The sequence below is a fragment of the Marmota flaviventris genome, chromosome 8, assembly GCF_047511675.1.
Source record: "Marmota flaviventris isolate mMarFla1 chromosome 8, mMarFla1.hap1, whole genome shotgun sequence".
Taxonomy (NCBI): domain Eukaryota; kingdom Metazoa; phylum Chordata; class Mammalia; order Rodentia; family Sciuridae; genus Marmota; species Marmota flaviventris.
In genome coordinates, this window is record NC_092505.1 from 127986079 (window position 1) to 128008951 (window position 22873).

Sequence of the window (22873 nt, forward strand, 5' to 3'; positions counted from 1 at the left end):
CCTGCCCGCACCAGCCGCACCCACCTTTTCCCAGGCATCCCCCTACCCGCCTACAGCCTTCCGTCCCTCCTGCCACTAACTCCCTCCTTCCCCCACCCCTCCCAGCAGGCGGGACCTTCTCCCGAGACCGTGAAGCCTCGCGGGTCCGAGCCGAGGTCGAGCCCCGGCGTACCCAGCGCCTCCTGGGCTTAGGCAGCACCGACTCCCGCGTCCCGAAGACACCTGTCTAAGGAGGCGACGACGGCGGCGGCGGGGGGCGGGGGCTCGCTGCGCTTTGGACACCGGAGGAAGAGAGGGAGGAGGGAGAGCGCGTTTCATCATCGGCGACGGCGGCGGCGGCGGCCACTTATAAAAACTTCTGGGCGCGCACTCTCTCGCTCAGTCTCCGCGCCGCGCGCCTCCTAAGGTCAGCGCCACCAAGTTCGCCATCGGCCGGTCCGGCTCCACCAGCCCGCGCGGTCTCTCTCCACCCAGAGCCCGGAGCCTGCAACCACCGCCCCGGCCGGGCGGTAGGGGACGCCACCCCCGTGTCGCTCTGCAGCCCGGCCCGCCGCCCCGTCACCATGGGGCTCTTGCCCAACCCCGGCGCGCGCCAGGGCAGCAGCGCCTCCTCGGGCGGAGCCGGCCGCTGTCCCCGCTCCGTCTTTGGCAACATTAAGGTGAGCAGAGTCCGCAGACAGTCCCGCGAGGCACCACCGGCGTCGGTGCTGTCGAAGCCCAGGGGGTGCAAGGGTGCTCCAACTCCCTCCTCTGCCCTCAGGGCCACCATCCAGGTCGCATCCCTGGCGCTTGGCGTTACGGGCCAGGGCGCACCTGGACCGGCCGCACGCGCGATCGCGTGTGTGCGTGTTCACATGCCCGCATCAGGTTAAGAAACAGGACATCGGAAGTACCTGTTGTTGTTTGTTTTGAGACAACTGTGTAGAGATATGGCAGTGAGAGAATTGCCATCTTTGCAAAAGAATATCTGGAGGAACACTGTCTCCCGCAGACAGTTAACTTCGTTCATGGGACGGGCTTGGAGGTGCCCAGTGGGGCCTTGTGGGGATAGGATGGGGGCACTTTTGAGATGGTGCGGATCAGAGCACACCTGGTCCTGATGGCAGAAGATGTTCTTCCCGGGGCTTTCAACTTCTGCCAACGCTGGCGGGGACCGTGCTACCTGGCTGCAATTCCCTCTCAGCCGTTCAGCAACCAACCCTTCTCCTAGGACGAGCTTTCCTGGTCTGAAAATCAGTAGCCCTAGTGGTCAGAAAGATCAGAGCAGGTGCCTTTGGCCCAGCAAGTTATGGGGCCACAGGGAAGAGAAAATGGGGGTGTTGGCAGCTATTAGAATGACAACACTTTCTTCCCCAAGAGTCAGAAACACTTTCTACTCTCTCACAAGTCCAAGAGGACCTAGAGTAGTTGAATCCACACTCAAGTTCTTTGGGGACTTCCTGATAGAGGGAAGCTTCCCTATGAGGAAGTGGAAGGCTTCAGAGTTTCTTGAGGGCATATTGGGGTCAGGGTAGAGATTATGGCACAGAGACATTAGGTTGTTTCCCACAATCATACAATCAGATGGAAATGGGTAAAGCCTTCAGTGGTGCAGATAGGGGAACTCAGATCTCACAAAGGCAGGTTGGGACTCTCTGTGGACTGGTTACATGTATCTAACAGAAACAGATCTGGAGATCAGAGGGGATCCCACCTACATATATGTACTTAGATTGTTTCCAGTGGAATTCCCCATTCCTGTTTCTGTTCTTTCCCGCACCACAATAATAAAGGTTAAATTGATCTCATGGTGTAATATAAATAAGACAGAAATTTTGAAATAATCTCAAACCTCACCTTTTGGCCAAACCTGCATAGAACACTGTGTGCAATTTCCATTTCACCATTCCCAAGTGTTCTGGAGAAGTTTCAGCTGAGAATTGTGGAAAGTTTGATATCTTAAAATTAGGAATTGGAAGGAAAGAGCCCGTGTGGGGGTTGGGTAGTCTGAAAGGAGTGGAGCGTGGCAGGAAACAGGGTACAGGAAATCTAACTCCTTTACCCCCAGGAATGGCAGGAGGGGCGGTTGTTCCAGCACAGATTCCTGACAGTGAGGGTGAGGAGGGGTAAGGCTTGGCCTGCCCTAGACCCTAAAACAGTTTATGGCAGCAATTTCTTTGAAGATCTGTAAGAATAAGATAACTTCTCACATGCTGATTATTTGTGCCTGAGGCCTGAACTCTGAGCTCAGGCCAATTGGCCCCCTGAGGGAGTTAAAGACTCATCAGTTAAGAGGTTTTCACCAGTTCCAACAACCAGATTCTCTTAATCATCACCTCTTTGGATGAATAACAGTTTTAAGATCAGAATTTGGAAAAATCTCAACTGAGCTTCAACTCAGGAGCCTGAAACCAGGGAAATTTGGAATCTAGAATCCCAGATTAGTTAAGTGTCCCTCCTGGAACAGTAATAAGTAATCCAGGGCTTTGCTATTTGAGGGGAAATTTCTTCCTCCAAGTGAGAGGTTGGGGGATGGCCTTGCACCTTCTCAGTAGGGTTTGGGCTGCATATGCCTTGAGATATGGAAAGGAAAGGGGACACTCAACTTGAGGATCTGTCATTTTCCTAGGACAGACTAACCTTTTGGTCTTGTGGACATTCCTGAGAAACCCCATATCAATCACTTACTAACTGTGTGACATAGGGAAGGAAGCATTTCTCACCTTTCCTGATCCTCAGGGTCCTTACCTTAAAAAGTGGATAAAATGAACAATGCCCATGTTGGGAGTCAGCTCAGTAAGGATTAACCAGGATGAGGCACAGGAAGTAGGCTTGGTCAATCCGAGATTGCTTCTTCCTTCAACAAACAGAACTGTATGTTCAAATACCATTTTGGAAGTTTTGTTCTATCAATTCCATCATGGAATTATTAGTGAAGAAAAACTACAAATAATAATAATAATGTCCAAAATAATAATAAGAGTAGCTAACTGCAATTGAGCTATATGAATATACCAGGAACTACAGAAATATTGTACCCATATTTTGTCCTCTTTGCAACTCCATCAGGTGAATTATTGTCCCCTTTAATAATGAGGAAAATAAGGCTTTGGTAGGGGACCCCCCATGTCCATGTGTGGACATATAACCAGCAAGGGATGGAGTGTAGAGAAACATGGACTCTAACCACTGTACCGCCCAGCCCTCTCATCAGCTGGTTTAGCAGGTGGGGATTCCATGGGTTTCGGTTAAGAGGGCTTTCTTCAGGCTCTGGTGACACACAAGTCCCAGCTGTGACCCAGGGGAGCTGCGGTGGCTGCAGGATGTGTGCTCCCAGTGGCTCGCTGGTTTCTACTCTTTCACTCATCATTCTTCACATCCAAACAGACTGGCAACTCTTAGGGTTCATTTTTTTAGACTCCCCTGCAGCAGTAAATATCCTGGTATTTAATTTAGAGACAGTCTCTGGCCTCTGACTTTCGGGATTCTTAGGAAGTTCAGGACCTGCTGGAGAATCACTGTTGGAGGGAGTAGTCCAGCGCCCAGAACTCTAAATTAAAAACAGGTCCATTCAGCCATTATGGGGGTGGGGGCGGGTGTTGGTAGAAGGGAGACTTTGTGGCTAACTTATCCTGGCAGCCTCAAAAGATCTGTTTTTCCTTAAAATGAAGCTTTCTTTGGGGGCCAAACTGAGGTTATCTTATAGTGGGAGTGGTCATTGGATCACTGCTGCCCACAGCTCCAATGTAGTGGAATCATATATACTTGGTGGGGTGGGGTCCATTTCGCTGGGGGTGAAGGGTGAGGAAGAACAGTGGGAAGAAGCCAAGGTGAACCTTCTGGCTTGGCTCAAGCAGCCCTGGTAACCTCTAACCTGGGAGAACCAAAAATTGGGGGAATGTACTTTGTCCTAGCTTGTGTCCAGGCCACACTTGGAGGCCTTCAATTCTCAATCACAGGGAGGCATTTTAGGCTTTAACTTCTCAGTTTCTAGAACAAAATACTCTATCCCAGCAACCTGATTCATGCTCCGGAAAACACTCTCAATCAACTCTTCAGGGCCAAAGAATTCCTTCTCTGACCTTCTGAATTAAGATCCCCAGTCCTCCCCAGAGGGTGGGTTCCTCTAAGGTTTAAGATAGCACCCTTTAGCTCTCAGGAATCTGCCCCCCTGAGAGGCCACCCTTGGGCACTGCTTCTGGTGGGGAACAACGTGAACTGTTGGGGTCAGGGCGTCACAGGTCACTCAGATCTTGTCCTGGGTGATGCTCAAAACCCTTCTTGGCTTATATTTCCTCTCTAGTGATGCTGACACAGAACAAGCTGGGAAGTGACTTGTGTTCCACGGCATGGATGGCTCATTTCATCTCTTCCTGATTGTTCTCTTCTGTTCATGATAGTGACTACCTTTTTTTTTTTTTCCATTCTGGGAGACCTAGGATGGGATGTTAGGATGGAAGTCTGGCCTCCCCTTGCCTTCTTCTGTTTTGCTGGGCCAGAAATCATTTTATACATCTTTTATATGGCCTCCCCCATTCCTCAGTCTCTCTTTTTGCAGCCTCTGCTAGGTTTTATCCTGCGCCATGGTTTCAACCACATCTGGACCTCACCTGAGCTTCTTTTCTGCCTTGGAGGCACTGGCCTGCTCAGAGTTCCAGTTTATATGCCAAAGCATGAGAGCAGGGAAAGTGGACCTGAGAAGCCAGGGATATTCCTGGAGTGAAAGGGTCCTTCAGAGGCCCCTGTTCTTACATTATTAGGTTCATTGATCTTTACATGGCCATTCCGTCCTCAGTTTCTTTGGAGAATGACATGAAGAAACAGGTGTGTGAGTTTCCATTGTCCATATCCTACGGGATCCACACAGATGGCTGTCACCATAGTACTTAGGGACTTTCCTATAAAGGATCACAGGAGAAAGTCAGTTGAGCTCTTAATATAAGACAAAACTTGGTTTATTTTGAGTCTTTTTTATTTTTATTTTTTAGTTTTCTGTTAGCTTTTCTTGCTATGACAAAATACCTGAGGGCATGACCCCAAGGACCCATCCCTCCAACCAAATTATACTTCCTACAATTTCCATCCCCTTCCAATTGTCCGTGAGCTGTGAATCCCTCAATAGGTTAATACATTGATGAGGTCAGAGCCTTCATGATCCAGAAGTCCTACCTCTGAACATAGCTGCACTGAGGACCGAGCTTTCAACACATGAGCTTTTGGGGGACGTTCAAGATCCTAACCTTAACAAGTGTGGAACAATTATAGATTCACAGGAAAATAGTACTTAAAGGTATTGTGTATCCTTCACCCATCTTCTCTTATTGGTTCCATCTTATATAACTACAATAACTGTATAATCAACATCAGGAAATTGACATTGCTATCACGTGTGTACAGTTCTATGCCATTTTATCACTTGTGTAGGTTCTTGTAACTACTGGTCCACTGCTTGAAGCCACCACAAAGGCTTCTCTTATGTTAACCCCTTTAGAGTCACATCCATTCCTCTTCTGACTACTGAATGGCAACCCCTGGCAACCATGAACCTTTTTCCCATCTCTGTAATTTAGTCATCTGTAGAATGTTACATAAAGGGAATCATACAAGTCATGACATTTTGAGATCAGCTTTTTTTTCATTTGGCACAATGCCTTGGAAATCTATCCCAATTATTGCACATATAAAGAATTTGTTCCTTCTTATTGCTGAGTTGTATTCCATGGGATAGATGTACCATAGTTTGTTTAAATGTTCACTCATTGAAGAACATTTGGGTTGTTTCTAGTTAGAGACTATTACAAATTAGTTTTCGAGGAACAACTATGTATAGGTTTTTGTGTGGAGAGAAATATTCATTTCTCTTGTGTAAATGCCCAGGTGTGTGTTGGTGGGTCAGATGTTAGTTGCAGGCTGAGGTGTTTTACAAATCTGCCAAATTGTTTTCGAGATTTGTACCAGCAATGTGTGAGAATTCCAGCTACTTTGGGCCTTGTCAGCATTAGATGTTGTCACTACTTTTTATTTTAGCTATTTTAATAAATGTGTAATGACATCATATCATGGTCTTAATTTTCATTTCCCTCATGGCTAATAACATAGAACATCTTATATGAATTTCCATTTGTATCTCTTCTTCATTGAAATATCTGTTCATGTATTTTGTCCATTTCTTTTCTTTTTAAAATTTTATTTTTTTTTTTAGTGGTAGATGGACACAATATCTTTATTTATTTATTTTTATGTGGTGCTGAGGATTGAACCCAGTGCCTCACACATGCAAAGCAAGTGCTCTGCCACTGAGCTATAGTCCCAGCCCCATTTTGTCCATTTTCAAATTGGATTTTTTTTTTTTTTTTTGTAGAGCTTTGAGGGTTCTCTCCATATATATTAGATCCAAGTCCTTTGTTGGGTATGTGGTTTGCAAATATTTTCGTCTAGTTTGTAGATTATTTTTTATCATCTTAACTAACTATTTTACAGAAAAAAAATGTTTAATTTGATGTATTCTAATTTATCAACCTTTTAGTTTTCTGGATCTTGCTTTTGAGGGCTAAGGACTCTTCAGTAAATCTTAGTTTCTCTGTGCTTTTTCCTGTATTTTCTCCTAAAATTTAGTTTTCTAATTTTACATTTAAATCTGTGTTCTATTTCGAGTTAATTTTTTTTTATAGGTGTGAGGTGTGAGGTTTAGGTTAAGGTTCTTCTTTTTGGGGGTGAAGAGGGCTACTGCAGGCCAGTTGTTCCTACACTATTTAATTAAAAAGACTATCTTTATTTTAGTGATTTGCCTTTGCATTTTGTCAAAAATCAGTTGGTAGACTGGGGATGTAGCTCAGTGGTAGAGTGCTTGCCTAACATGGGTGAAGCCCTAGATTCAATAACCAGCACCATCAACAACAAAAAAAAAAAAAACAAAAAACTCACCATTAAAAATCAGTTGACCATACTTGTGCAGGTCTATCCCGGGTTTCCTATTCTGTTCCATTGATCTGTGTGAATAGCTTTCTTGCTTGATGTTGTGTTTTGGTTTTGGTACTGGGGTTTGAACTCAGGGCACTCAACCCCTGAGCTACATCCCTAGCCATTTTTATTTATTTATTTATTTTGTTTTGAGACAAGGTCTTTTTAAGTTGTTTGGAAGCTTGCTAAGTTGCTGAGGCTGGCTTTGAACTTGCAGTCCTCTTGCCTCAGTCTCCTAAGCTACTGGAATCAGAGGCATGTGCCAGCAAGCCTGCTTTGTCTTGATTTTTTTGTAGGTATGGATCAAGTTTTGAAGCTGGGAGAAAGCTTGGTTTTATCCTGCAATTATATGTGTTTAGCTTATGGCTGCCAAATTTTATAACCCATTCGGTTTCCCTTCTACTTTGACTTTTATAAAGGTCTTGGGAATCTTCCTAAAATCCAAGCTTACTTTACTTTCTAAAACAAAGCTCACTTTTGGTAACAGTGTAGGATCTTGTGTATTTATGCTCCAGCTTTTCTTCTGGTTTTAGCTGAGCAGTATATCCTTTCTCTTGAACTTGATCTTAGATCTATGTTTCTGATTTTTTTTTTCTTCTAATCTCAACGATAGCCCTGCATTCGAGGCAGCAACATCTTCATTTCATAGTTGGGGAAACTGAGGTTGATTCAAGGCCACACATATCCAGTAACTGGCAAAGCAGGAATTTGCACCTGGGTCATCTCCCTCCCCCGTCCCTTTCTGTATCCTCTCATCCTTGACCATTTGGACCTGAGCTTTGTGATCTTGGACTTTCTTTTCCATCCTCAGATTCTCATCTCATGCTCTTAAATCACTGATTGAGATGAGACTAGGAACGGGGCCAGCTGAGTCTGATCTTTGCTGGGAACTGTTATGAAACCTGGCAGAAGCCGCCAGGTTGTCCTTGATCAATCCCCAGCTCACTTGGGTTAGAGGACCTTGATTTTCTGGGTGTGCCTTATTGTTTGGGATGGATTAAATGTGCTCACAGGCAGGAAATGAAAGCACAGCAGAAGTCTCTGAGCAGCCTTCTTCCAGGGCCCATCTTCCCAGGATCTTGGATCACTGGAGGCGAAGGCTTAGGAGGCTCTCAGGAGTCTTGGGCTCAGCCTGGGGGCATAGCCAGGAGCAGCAACCTTGGAACTTGTGAACTTTGTGGGCACTCCGATTGATCAGCACTATCCCTCACCTCTAGAAACGTGGCCAGCTATCCTCTTGTCAGAGACTGTGTATCTGAGCTCTGGAGCAATCTGGGAGTCTGCTGGCAAGTTCCGTGTTGCTTACCCAATGCTGCTTTCCATACTTCAGACTGCTCCACCAGCATCTCTGGGACATGCTGCTCTGGACCACCAGGGGCCTCAGTTAGAATGCAATTGTCATCAGAGGGGACTACATTGAGCTAGCATTTATAAAAAAGGCCCTGAATTCTAGAAGATATCTTGGGATATGGCTTAACCCTGAGCATGACATTTTGTAGATATATTTTTGTCAGAAACTCAAGTGAATTATATATTCTTCTGCTCCACAATCACCTGTTTCCAATAAAAGTATTTGCCCCAAATCTTGGGGTAACCTTGATGCTCCAGGAAGCTGTGCCACGTCTAACTCATGTCTCCCAAATGCGGACTCCCAGGTGGAGTGTACCAAGTTTGGGAAGCAACACAGGTAGATGTCAAGTCAGAACTAGTTGATCTGGTGAGTTCACCCAGCTAACTTGTTGGGCGCAGAGGGACTGGCACCTAGACAGTTTGAAGGGACAGGTGTGTGGGGCATGGGTGTCCCAAAGTTCCTGGGCTGAGCGCTATGGGACTTCAGGAGAGGAGCCCAGCTAGGGGAACACAGTGAGGCCCCTTTGGGCCTGGGGAAAGGGGCAGTGGTAGAGAGAACAACAGGCTTCCAGAGTCCTGCTCCTCCTGCCCTCAGACTGCCAGAGATCCCTGGATGGGATTAAACTGATCACTTTCTCAGACTGTTTTATAAGTCACTCCTCACTTGCGCTTCAGGCACTTTTGCAACTTGAAGCTTTCCCTTTGGTTCACAGTTGAGGGAAAGCTGGGAGCTGAGTGCTGGTGTAGGAGCCTGAGTTTCGCTCAGTCACTGAGAATTTATTGAGTGTCTGTGGGTCAGGCCCTTTATGATGTGTGTTGCACTCCCCGCCCCCCCGCCAGCCTCCCTAAGAGGCTCCCAAGTTTCCAAGAAACAATTGCCTGCAAAGTTCCCAGCCTCCCAGGGTAATCAGCTGTCTCCATTTGCCCAGCACTGAGGGGGTTCCAGGGACCCACGACTCTCAGCTTTAAGACAGGGAATGTTCACTGGGCATAGTGGCACACGCCTATAATCCCAGCAGCTCGGGAGCTTGAGACAGGAGGATCATGAGTTCAAAGCCAGCCTTAGCAACTATGAGGCAGTAAGCAACTCAGTGAGACCCTGTCTCTAAATAAAATACAAAATAGGGCTGGGGATGTGGCTCAGTGGTCGAGTGCCCCGGAGTTCAATGCCTGATACCAAAAAAAAAAAAAAAAAGTTGGAATGTTCTAAGCAAATTGGAACAAGTAGTTACCTTGTTGCTGCTCTTGCTAAGACATTTTATAAGAACAAACTCCTGCCCCCTGAAAGGCATGGAGGAGGGTCAGAGATGGTGACCAAGATGAAAATGAACTTCAGGGATTCAGGGAGGCAGAAAGGGGTGGCTTCCTGAGAGCAGATGGGTGGGGCTGGGAGGCAGGGCTGGGAGGCAGAGTTGGGTCCTGCAGAGTGGCAAGACTGGGTTCTCTGTCTTGTTTCTGTTCTCCTCCTCCTCCTCCTCCTCCTCCTCCTCCTCCTCCTCCTCCTCCTCAGCTTTCCTTCATTGTTGGTCATGGTTTTTATGGCCTTTTGAAACTTCTCCCTGCACAGAATCTATACAAATGATGACAAAAATCAAGCTACAGAAAGATGGTGCTTCCTGGTGTCAGGAATTATTGAATTTCAGAATTGACCACGAGAAATGAGCTCATTTGCTCCAAGATGCAGAAATGTCTTGAAGTCCCATCTCTGGTCACATAGCTCCAGGGATGGGGACATCACACTACCTCACCAAGCAGACCCATACTGAACTGAAATCTGTGCCTGTCCTTCTGTGTGTATCCCTCTCGGAGCGAAGCTGGCAGAACCCCTCACCTTCCTGTCTCCACTAGGAAGGTCTCCCCTGTCCCAGAGCTCCCCTAACTGGGGACTGCTTAGCAGGGTTGAAACAGAAATCCAGGTGGCTTGAGCCATGCTCTTCTGAAAGCCAGACCAGGCTGTGAAGGTGGGCATGGCTGGGGTGAGTGCAGTGTGACCCCTGACTCCTGTTGTCCCTGATCACAAAGGTTTCATTGCTTGTCTTATCTCTGCAAAAAGCTCCATCACTACTCATGTGAGTGCCTCAGGCTTGGGGACAGCTGCTATGAAGTGGCGCATCTTATGATGGGGACCCAGAGCCCACCAGGCCCTGCAAATTTGTGATGCCCTCACCATCTCTAAGACCTGCTCTTCCCATCTCTCACTCTCTTCCTTCTCACTCCACATCCCTCTGTTCTCACACCCCAGCTCTCGCTCCTTCCCAACTTTGGAAGCTTTCATGGAGTATTCACAACAAGCCCAGAGAAGCCATGGATCAGTCATGAGTCCAGCCTCTAGACCAACAATGGCCCTCTGGAGAAAGAAGAGAAGTGGACCATCTGTCTTGGTTTCATTGCCAGAGGGCCCAACCAAGGCCTCTCCCCAGGAATCTGGCCTGATGCTCATGGGAATGTACCTTGTGGGTCCAGCCTGTGCTCCGTGGCTGCACCCCAACTCCCTAGGCTGGGAGGGCCAAGTTAGTGAAGGACCAGCCTCATCTGTCGGGGCAGCTGCATGAACCCACAGGGGTCACTGATAGTCTGTCTCACTGTCAGATGCTCTTTCCGTTGGGAAGCTGCCTTTCTGTGCAGCCAAATTATTTCTCGAGTCTCCTTCTTCTTCAGCCTTCAGCAATCTAGAAAACATTGGGTTCGTGGAGCCAATCTGTAAATTTAATGTGTAAACATGTAAAATTTACCAGGAGATGGGCATTAGTCACCCCGGTTTGGGGTTGTCTTTACGTCACATATATTCAGGATTCCCACCCTCAGAATCAGCACATTCTGAGTGGCCTTTATAATTTTCTGAGATATCATCCCCCATGTGGATCTATTTTATTAGGACCTATATGCATGGGGAAACATACAAAGGGGTTTATGGATATTTAGTTGTGAATACATTTGAGCCCTCCTGCTTGGAAGCATCCACTATGTGAAAATTTAGTGACATACTTTGAGCAAGGTTAGGTCCTTTCAGAAACACTACCTGACTAAGCCCCTCTCCCAGTGCTGTGAGGTACTTACTATCCACATTTTACAATGGAAAAAAATTGGGAGGCAGCCTCTGGGCATTGCCACATTACTGTGGGGCTCTCTGGGTGACACCGGCTCAAGATTTTTTTCCACTATGTTTGCTTTTGTACTTCACCATAAACCCCAAGCCAGAGCATTGCCACATACTGACAGACACAGCAGAGTTGCCTATTTCTATTTCTTGTTGTGTTTTCCAAGCCAAATTTGGCAATGGTAGTCTTGCAAGTCTTCAATCCTCAGTTTCCTTTCTTGGTGCACAGTCCCTTACCCCTGATCTTGGGCCTAGACCCCCCACTTCAGCTGAGCAGCTGCGAGCAGTTAGCACTGATGTGGGTGTGGGCAACCCTGAGCTTAGAAACGCTTGATTTCTAAATGAAAGAATGAGTGGGAACTGTTCAGCTACACTGTATCTTATCATGTAACTCATCTGCTCAGAAACATTGAAGGGAAAGGGCTTGTATATGTAGCAATTGGAGAATCATCCAATCAATCACAGGATGTCTGTCTACAGAGTATTTACAAATCGTTTTTAAAAGTTTGGCTGAAAATAGTTTAAACTTTGGATAAGAGTCCATCCTCTACTGTGAAGTGAGAGGAAGAATCATGGATGACCATATGTAGAGGTGATTCAAAAGTTTTTAGGTTACTAACATGTAGAGCAGGAAGACTTGAAGGGGGTGTATCTGGGTAGTGCTGAGTCTCTCTGCATGGAAAATGTATTAACAGCTTCATTTTTCTTCCTTGTGGATTTCTATGTTCTCCATTTTTTTTCTACAGTAAATATGTCCTGTATTTATACTCAGGAAAAAACTGTCAATTGAGAAGTCCTAAAGTCTATGGTGACAGCCACACTCCTTTGCCAGGTACACCTGGCATCTCAATTGTGGTAAATGAAATGCAATGTAATTGCATTACCTTCTGGTCCCTAAGGATAGACCAAGGATGATGCAGCTGAGACTGCAGCCAGGCGGATGTGATTGTCTGGAAGGACCATGTCTCCCAGTACTGTCACCATTCCCACAGCCTTTTTGTATCTGTTATTGTATTTGAGTCTCACAATTCTCCAAGGATGGAGGCAAAGTCAGATAACAATATTTGAAGTCTTAAAGAGAGGCAAGAATTCAGAACATATCCTGGGAAGATTAGGAGGTGATTCTGTCCAGGAAGTCCTCTCTGCTCTTCTTGTGCCCACTCTCAAGGGCTGGCTCAGAGCTTAGGAATCCAGCCCTAAGGGTTAGACACACTTCTTAGAGAAATGAGTGTATCTGATTGGCTCCTTGCCCTATAGGAAGAGTGGGTCCAAGGGTAAGGTGGTAAGAACAGAAGCTAGGATAGGATCTTCGAAAGGCTGATTAGGGGTCTGGTCCTGTGCCTGGGATTTTACACCTGGGAGGATGTGGAAAGAATTCTCAGAGTGGGCTTTCACTGAGTCATTTGGTGAGTCTTGATTGACCACCCACTGTTTGCAGACAACTCTTTGCTGGTATTCTAAACAGCACGGATTTCTGAACTCTTGAGACCACAAGTGGTATTAGGATGGATGCCTGAAACTCATTTATTCATTCACTTATTATTATTTATCACTATCAACAATCATTATAGTCTTAATGATGAGTAAAACATCGTGGGCTATGTCCTCAAGAGTGAAATAGGCAGTGGATAAGTACACAAATAATGCAAAGTTATAAAGCATGTCATATAAGTAGGGAAAGAACTATGTTTTAGGAGGGAGACCAGGGTGGAAATAGAATTGGATTCTGATAAATACATCTAGATTATGGGCTCTGAATTTTTTTTAAAGGTGACTTCATAGATTTTTTTTTAGATGTTGATGGACCTTTATTTTATTCATTTATTTATATGTGGTTCTGAGAATCGAACCCAGTGCCTCACACATGCTAGGCAAGTGCTCCACCACTGAGCCACAACCCCAGCCCCATGGGCTCTGAATTTTAACAAGTCACCTTTGTGGTTCTCATGTAGATCCTCTGTATAGAAGACACAGCTGTGAATTAGGTAAGATCCCTGCCCTCCAAAGGCTGTGGTTAGATGGGATTAGGTGGACTATGAAGAGTTATAATGAGTTATGGGTTCCATCAACATTATGGGTCCACAGAACAGGAAACTCTACTGCAAACACCTAGAGGTGCTGCATCATATAGAACAACTCCAAAGGTTTAAACACTAGCTGAGCTTGCAAGAAAGGGCAAAATGAAGAATGGATTAAACACCAGAATAATAAGGGCAACAGCTGATCTTGTGGCAGAGTAAAAGGAAAAATGAATGTGGTATGATTAGAACAATAAAATAAAGAAACTCCTCATGGGGAATGGGATTTAGTAATCACACAGGTGTGAAAGATGTCATGGGCAGTTGGAAGGAACTCAAACCCATTCATAAAGCTGGGTCCCGTGGTAAAAGGGGAACTAATAAACTCATCCCACCACCCCAGGGACAGAGGAGCTTTATTTCTAACATGATTCCTTGGTGAAAAAAAAATTCCTCTGGGAAATTAAAACCTCAAAGCTGTACCATATAGAATTAGCAACGGAATTTATCCTATCTGTATGGTGGACTTATCTTTTATCATCTATAAAAATTAATTCACAGTGGGTCAAAGTCCTAAATGTAAGACATAAAACTCTTAGAAGAAAAGTTGGAGGTGAAGCTTGATGACATTGAATTCAGCAAAGATTTCTTGGATATGACATCAAAAGCACAAGCAACAGAAGTTAATAGACAAATTGCATTATATCAAAATTTAAAACTTATGTGCATCAAAGAACCCAATTGAAAGAGTGAAAAAGCAGTCTACAAACTGGAAGAAAATATTTGCAAATCAGACATCTGATAAGGAACTGAAAAATTGGCAAAGGATTTGAATACACATTTCTCCAATAATGATACCTGGGTGGATAACAAGCCCAGAAAAGACGCTCAACATCACTGATGATTAGTGAAATGCAAATCAGATGGCCACTCTAAAAAATAGAACAAAAAATCAGGGAATAAATGTTGTTAAAGAGGTGGAGAAATTGGAAGTCCTACTGCTGGTGGGAATGTGAAATGTGCAGCTACTATGGAGAACAGCATGGCAGTCCCTTGAAAAATTAAAAATAGAATCCCTGTAGGATCCATCAATTCCATTACTGGGATATATATAAAAAATTGAAATTACATGCCCGAATTCATAGCAGCATTACCAAAAGGTAGAAACAAATAAGATTTCCACTAAGGGATAAATGAGCCAAGTATGGTATAGACATACAATGGAGGATTATTCCACCTTACAAAGGAATGAAATTCTAACCCAGGCTGTACAATTGATGCACCAGGAGGGCATTACACTAAGTGAAATAAGTCAGTCATCAAAAGTCAAATGCTCTATGATAGCCAAATTTGTAAAGACAGAAAGTCAAATGGTTGTTGACCAGGAACTGGGGGTGGGGAGAAAGGGGAGTTGTATTCAACAAATATAAAGTTGTGTAAGATGAAAAGAGTTTTAGAGATGGATGGTGGTGACGGTTACACAAATGAATGTACTTGATAACACAGAACTTATACTTAAAAATAGTGAAGATGGTAAATTTTGTTATATGCATTGTACCCCAATTTTAAAAAAATATATGGGTAATCATTAAGACAAAAGACATTGGATGCATGTTTTCTTTAAAAAAATTTTTTTTTAATTTATAGATGGACAGCATGCCTTTATTTTATTTGTTTATTTTTATGTGGTGCTGAGGATTGAACCCAGTGCCTCACATGTGCAAGTCAAGGTCTCTGCAGCTGAGCTACAGCCCCAGCCAGGATGCAAGTTTTCCAAGGTGAATAGAATTCAAGGGAGAATAAAGAAATATAACAAAAAATTTAAAAAAAAAATTAACCAAATAACAGAAGGCTGGAAAGAGGAGAGGGGGAAAGAAAGAAAAACAAACAAAACCCCTTTATTATAAATGGTAGCATAATATAATAAGCAGAGTGGAATCTAGATTTATCCAGCATTGCAGCACATGCTGATGGACTATTCTTACCATTTCAAAGCTAGAGAATCCAGGATTGGATGTTTAAAAACAGTGCCAATCTAGTCATATGCTCCTTAAAAGAGACATCTAAAATAATATGACACAGAAAGGCTGGAAATCCGGAGGCAGAAGAAGATATACCAGAAGAATGCCAGCTAAAGAAAGATGATTTATCTACTTCAATAACAGATAAGAGTGTTTAAAGCAAAAAAGAATGCCAGTCTGTGAGATGACTGCAGAGTCTAAAACTGACCAGGGACTAATATCTAGAAAATACAAGTAACTCCTGATAATCAACAGGAAGCCCAGTCGCTCAACTTGTGAAGGCTTGGGCAGGTGGGCTGGAGGGCCAGCCGGGCTCCATCTATCTTCTCTCCTTCTCCCTGAATGTCACCTGTCATTATCTTCCACTATAAACCTCTGACTTCCCCACTGCTCAATCACAGCTAGCAACTAGAGAGTTCCTGCTACTCTTCATTGGGTTCCGATGTGAAAAAGTCTCAGGGTAGGGCTGTGATTGGCTCAGCTGGTTTCTGTGTCCCTCCCTGAGGCCAGGACGAATGCTTGAAGCATGAATAGGTCAAATAGATATCCTTCTCCAAAACAAAAGGGGAGCTGATCTCAGATAGGGCTGAACAGAGAAAACAAATGAGACTTCCTTTGGAGAAGAAGAGAACAGAATCAGTGTCTTAAACAGGGATGATGCAAAAAAAAAAAGGCATGGTCCCTGTTAAAAAGGGAAAATTCCTTAGGTCAATTATATCAAGCACAGTTTATTTGAACAAAGAAGTGAAACAAAAATGATTGACAAATCCCAGCAACTCCCAGACCAGAGCAGATTTTGAGAATTCTAGCCAACAATGTGATCAGATAGCATTTATAGAAAAATGGAAGTGAGGCATAGAAAACTAATTAATAGGCTACAGATTAGTCATCTGTTTGGGTACAGCTTATTTATATAGCTGTAGGGCCTTCAGCAACCAACCAATCAAGGTTCAGTTATTACAATTAAACTCTGTATTGGTTTGTTTTGTGTACCCAGTGCAGGTGGCCTCCTACAAATTTTATTTGTCATTCTGCTACTAGGAAAAAGAGGCAACCTGAATAAGGGCAGTGAGGTAAAGGGAAGAAATCTGCATGAATCGAGGTTTGTGTTAGTGCCTTATTTGCTGCTGTAACAAATGATTCCAAATGTAGTGGCTTCAATCAGCATGCATTTACTGTCTTACAGTTTGGGAGGTCAGGAATCCTTGAGTCTTCAGGGAATGAGGAGAACTATACTTCTTCTAGAGGCTTCATTGGAGAATCTGTCTTTGCCTTTTCCACCTTCTGAAGTCATCCTCCTTCCTTGACTCATGATCCCTTTCTCTGTCCTCAAAACTGACAGTTTAACGTCATGAATTCTCTCCATCTCACCTTTTTCTTTGACTTTTGCTTTCCTCTTATAAGGACATGTGTGATTACATTGGGCTCACCCAGATGATCTGGATAATCTCCCAATTTAAAATTACTGATCACACCTGGAAATTTCCATTTGGCCATGTAAGGCACCATATTGAAAGGTTCGGAGGATTGGGATATAGACGTTAGGAGGACATTATATTATATGACTAAGAGTTCAGTCAACACGTGAATATATACTAAGAGATTTATTACAAAGGATTAGTTTGCACAATTCTGGGGGCTGGCTAAGCAAATCCAAAATTCATAAAGTTGGCAGTCAGAAGGGACCGCGACAGGCAGGCTGGAACTCACAGGCATGGGCCAAAGCTGCTCTCCATGAGTGGGATTTCTCTTTCCTCCTGTAATCCCCACCATCTCCCTCACACTCTTAATTGTCAACCCTGCTTTTAAGGTCTTCCAGTTGATTAAATCAGACCCACCCAGATTATCTAGAAGAATTTCCCTCACTGAAAGCCAAGGGATGGTACATTTTGATTACATCTGCCAACTCCCTCCACAGCAACACCTGTGTTGTGATTAGTGTTTGAGTAGGTGGAGACGGTAGTCTAGCCAAGCTGACACATCAAAACCACTGTCACAGAATCATGAATGACAAAGGCAATGACATTCTGGGCACATACAAGACAGAATGTGGCAGTAGCAGTCGGAGGGCCCCAGGAGTGGTGAGCACCATTTAGCCACAGAGAACACTAAAGGACAGATGCAGGGAGCTAGGGGGCCTTGGTGGAATTGCTGGCGGAAGGAAGGCATGCTTGGGTGAACTTTTGCAAGGGGTCCTGGAATGGAGCTTCCTGTCTGCTCCTCCCCACAGCTTGAAAATCCCATGTCTGGGGTATCTTTCCCTCTTCTGCACCAACTCTTCCAGAGCCACAGAGATCAAAGGCCCAACATATCACCAGTACCTAGATTCCCCTTCCTTACCTTGCTTGTCACTGAGGTCACAGGCCCCTGAGCTGTAGACATGAGTCAACCAGTGGTGTTGGAAAGGGGGTGAGCTCATGTCTGCTGCTCTGAGGACCTCAGCTGGTAGGCGTCAAGTATTTGCTTAGCTAATCTTTCCCCACCTAAAGATGCTTATTGGTGATTTCACTCAGGAGTTTTGAAACCTACAGGTAGAAAGTCCAGCCGAAACCAACCAGGTGTGGATGATCAAACCACCTTCCCATGCACTGCCTTCAAGAACTCTAGACAAAGCAGAGTAGTTGGCAGATGGACCAGTTGTTGGGGTGCTCCCAGCCATACCAACAGTGCAGGCCAACCCTCACCAGGATAGAGTCCTCATGCCCAGGGAAGATGGCCGAGGGGAGTAGAGAAGTCAAGGGGTTGACTCAGTTTTACCCTAGAGAAAGATTTCTTTTTGGCTACCCCACTCACAGAATAGATTTGCACATAGAAGTTGAGGAAAAGGATGACAGGAAAGAAGGATTTAGGCTAGAGCTCAGGAATACCTACTTGACTCTAAGGCATGGGTTCTCAAAGTGTGGTTCCTAGACCAATGGAATTGGCTCCTTTTAAAGGCAAATTCTTGAGCCCCATATCAGACCCACTGAATGAAAATCTGGAGGGACCAAGCAAGTTGTTTCAGCAAGTCCTCTAGGTGATTCTGATGTGCCCTCCAGTTAGACAACATCTGCTCTGAGACTAGAGCATCTTGGAGCACTGATTCACATGCAGAGGCCACTGAGATATGTGTAAGATGCTTGTGGCCAAGATATTTATTCATTAAAGTGATTGGGAGGAAGTAATCAGTATTCAGTCCAAACATTTGCTAAAGAACAGGAGCTTCTAATGTGGGAGCCACCAGGGATGGGAGGAGTCTTGCAGGGGGGCAGGGACATTCTAGATGGCCAGTGAAGGCTTCCCAGAACCTCCTTCCGTGGCTTGGGCAAAGCCAAGGGCTATGCACCATGAACCCTGAGATCTTCCTGAGCCGGGAGACCTGAGAGTGGGAGGGTGCTGAGATGGGGCCTTCTTACCAAGGAATGGCTGCCACATACTGGAATTCAGAGAATCTCCAGGGGTGTTTGGGGCGCACGGACTCACGGTGCTAGACTAAGTTCTATATCTACCTCTTTTTGTCCCCAGATAGTTTGGAAAGGACAAATGGTCTGGGAAGCTGAAATGGTCAGGAGTGTTCCAAAGAATATTTCTAGCTTCAAGTTTCAATACTGTAGGTAAACAGGGAATTTGAGAAATTGGCTTACTTTTCTCTCTGTACCTGCTCTTGGCCTTATTTCCCAGGCTTGGACTGGACAGCTTACTTTGCAGAGAAGATGCCCTGGTTGACCCATCCCAAGCAATGGGTGGGAGGGCCTCACTGTGACCTACTCCCTTGTTCTCTGGAGCCCTGGCATGGGGGCTGGGAGGGAGTACCAGAGGGTGTGGGTACAGGGAGGCATGTTTTGGTGGCTGTTATCTAAACACGGGAAAGACGCAAGCATGCCTTTCTTGACCTTCTGCCTTGACCTCCGCATGAACCAGTTTCCTTTCCTTTCTTAACATCAGCCTGGGACATGAAGGAGATTTTCTGAGAAAGGATTTGGGCATTTTCGGTGGTACTGGTGAAAGTCACTCTCTCCTATTTTGTTCAGTTTCTTCCCCCTTTCCCTATCTAAACCTTGCAGATGTTTCTCTTTCCCCTCCTTGCTGAGCTGAGGACTGGAGGGGAGGAGGGAGGGGGAGGGGACACTTGGAGACACAGAGGAGAAAGCAAGAGAGGGGACGCTGTGGAAGCAGCAGCTCCCTGTCTGGAAAGGTCTAGAAATTAGTCGAAGTGATAGAGGAGAGCACAAGCAGAGGCTTCTTGGGGTAAGCAGGTGGCCCAGGCCATGTGCTGAGGTGGGGGTGGGGTGACCACATAAGACCAAGCCGATGGCCTGACCACCGGCTCTCCTGGTGCTGCCTTCACTGACAAAGCCGTCCACCCCTGTCCTGTAGAAGGGACATGGTGGGGCCACATTGGCAGATCTCTATCATCCAAAGACCTCACCAGAAATTTGACTTGGCCCAAATTATATATGTTAGTAGGAATCAAGGGCCCCCATTAGCTCCGGTTCTTCCATGTCTGAAAAGCTGGGGTTCAGATATGTTAGCGCATCTGTCAATCCATGGGGCCTTTGTCCTGGTTCTTTTGCCAGTTTAACTGGTGAGGTTCTGTCAGGAGGCATCCCTGGGGCTCTGCTTCAGCTAAGTCCTCCACTTACTAATGGGTACATGCAAACGTGTGGAGTCTACCAATGAGGTTCTGTTCATGGGAGAAGAGACAAAAGAGCAGAGATGATGGACAGGACTGCTCTAAGCACAGTCTTCCTCCAGGGCACCAGCCTGGAATGAATCCAAATGTAGCTATTGGATTCCCAATGTAATGTGGTTCTTTGGGTTCCATATGGTCCAGAAAGAATCTTCCAGGGTGTGAAGTTGAACAGTTGACAAAAATGAGACTCTCTTTCCCTAGAGCCACCTGTTGGCTTGGCTGAAACCCAGGGATCCCTTCTTGATACCACCGCTAGTCAGCTCCCTGCACACTCTTCCCCAGCTATGCAACTCCAGTGGACACTACCTGTTTACAAGGCTGGAGAGAACTGGTCTTGTGGCTCCAGGTGGGTAAGAGGTGTCCTGCCCAGCCTCCCTGGATCTGCCCCCACACTCTTCCTTGGAGGTCTCCACTATTCTCCCCTCGACTCAACAGTCTCCATTCGCCCCCCACCTCTTACCCAACTCCACCTGTCTTTTGAACCCCTTGATTCCCTAACATTACCCTCCCCTCTCTTGGTCATCAGGAGCCCCTCACCACCCCTGCACCTCCTCAGTCCTCAGGCCATTGCCTTGCCTGAGTTTCTCTACCATATTTCTCCTTGGTCACCACCACCACCTGATGGAGGCTTTTCTACTTTGTCCCTGTACCTCTACCTGTCTGCTGTCTCACCTGTTGCAGGTCAACCTTTCTAAAAAGTCTGCAGCCATCATCCCTGCTCAGAAGTCTTCACTAATGCCAGACGGAGTCATACTTTGCCGGAGTATGGTACCTGTAGGGTACCAACCCTCTCTTTAATTGGTTTCTTCCTCTCACCTACCCAGAACTTTCTTAGACTAACCAGATTTTTTTTTTTTCCTGACCCGTGATTACCCTGTAATCCACTCTTTGTCTTGTGTCCTACGTCTGGGGATGGCGCCTCTGTTCCTCTCCACTTTCTGAAATTCGACTTATCCTCAAAAACCCAGCTCCAACTCATTTCTTCAAGGACCTCTCCCTCACTCTCCCTTGTCATTTGACACCATCACACTGTGTCACCTCCAGTATCTGCTATGTGACCTCCAGAGTGGTTGCTGCTATAGTGTCCACCTGCCTCATCTCGTTAACAAACTGCTCCCAGGGTGGGGTGGGGTCTCCTCCTGTTTGATCCTTGGTCTCTCCTGCAATGTGCTTGGCCGAGAATGATAGCCAACAAATATTTGCTCATTATCTTAAATGCTCCTTCCGGGCAGAATTAGCAATTATATGCTACCAATAGCCCTGGATAAAATCTGTCAAAGATGTTTCAGACCCAGGGAATTAAATTTTGTACCATTACCAGAGAAGACAGCCATCAAAGGTGAGCACTTACTTGGCACTAAGAGCAAGGCTGTGTGCTAAGCACTTTGTAAACATATCATATTAGTCTCCAAATAATCCTGCATGACTATTAATGGTCATTACTATTATCAATACTTTACACATGAAGAGACCGAGGCCTCAAAGAAATATCAGTTGCCTATCATCTTATGGTTTATAGTACTTGACAAAGTCAAGAATCAAATTCAGATCTCGTGCAAAGCTCGTGCCCTTAGCCCTTGCCTTCAGACCAAAGCCCTGGCCCAGGGTATTGGTTTCTTAGAGCTGCCATAACAAAAAAATATCACAAGCTGCATGCTTAAAACAACAGAAATTTTTCTCTCACCATTCTGGAGGCTAGAAATCCAAAATTGAGGTGCTGGTTCAGTTGGTTCCTTCTGAAGGCTGAGATCCCATTCCATGCCTCTCTCCTGGTTTCTAGGGATTATTTGAAATCCCTGGCATTTACTGCTTTGGAAACACATTGCTCCAATTTCTGCCTCCAGTGTCACATGTATTCTTCCTCATGTGTTTCTGTATCCAAATTTCCTCTTCTTAAAAGGATATCAGCCAATGGATTAGGGTCCTCCATATATTGATATGACTTCTCATCTTAACTTGATTATATCTGCAAAGACCCATGTCTCATTCAGGTCCCTGGATTAAGACTCTGACATATGTTTTTTGGGAGTATGACTCAACCCATAATGCTCATCGAGGAAACTTGGGGGCAGAGAAAGTCCTGCTGCAAGTTCCAGTAGGTTGGAGAGAATTATGAAATTTGTTGCTGGGAGTCATGGGTGGAACTGAAGCTAAGAGGCACTTGGGAGGAAGTGGAGACCCACAGGGTGTGGCGGGGATGAGCATCCAGTCCTCTGTGCCCAGAGTCATCCACAGGAGATGTGGTCCTTTGGGTCCATATCTTTGGTATTTGTTGTTGGCCAGTGGGTAAACTGACCAAGTTATATGACCCTCCTCTGATCTATAGGACGTCTTGCTTCATGATCAGGAATGTGCTCCTAGCTTAGTGCTTAGGGAACACATTTCTTTCTGTTGAGTTGTCCAGTGGGACACAGAGATTTGAGTATTAGACAAAAAGCCTTTTTCTCCTACTTGCCACCAGAAAAACAAGAAGGGATGCCCCCAGAAGTGAAGTGTTTTTCCTACATAGGGTCAATCTGCTTTGTCACTTGCCGTATCTTCCTTTTTTCCCCCCACTAAACATCTTATTCCAGCTGCTGAGGACTTGCTTTGTAGGGCACCAACTTTTTAAAGCGTTGCTCATTACTTTGGGAGTGGCAGTGTCTTGGAAGGGAGAGGACACCTGTGAAGACAGCGTGTGGTTGTGAATCAGGGTCCCTGGGCAGGCAGGCAGGGAAGGAGAATCCAGGGTGATTAGGACAGGGTGTGGGAATGGTCTTGTGTGGAAACAGATGTC

General features: G+C 45.4%; 1 protein-coding gene across 1 annotated transcript in view; it reads left to right on the forward strand.

The window, feature by feature from the left end:
* Positions 1–563: 563 nt before the first annotated feature.
* The window catches only part of Slco2a1 (solute carrier organic anion transporter family member 2A1), an 83581-nt gene continuing 61271 nt past the window's right edge, over positions 564–22873 (forward strand). Inside the window, exon 1 of the mRNA XM_027934062.2 lies at positions 564–659. Coding sequence (XP_027789863.1) covers positions 564–659 — 96 coding nt within the window. The remainder of the gene's footprint in view (positions 660–22873) is intronic.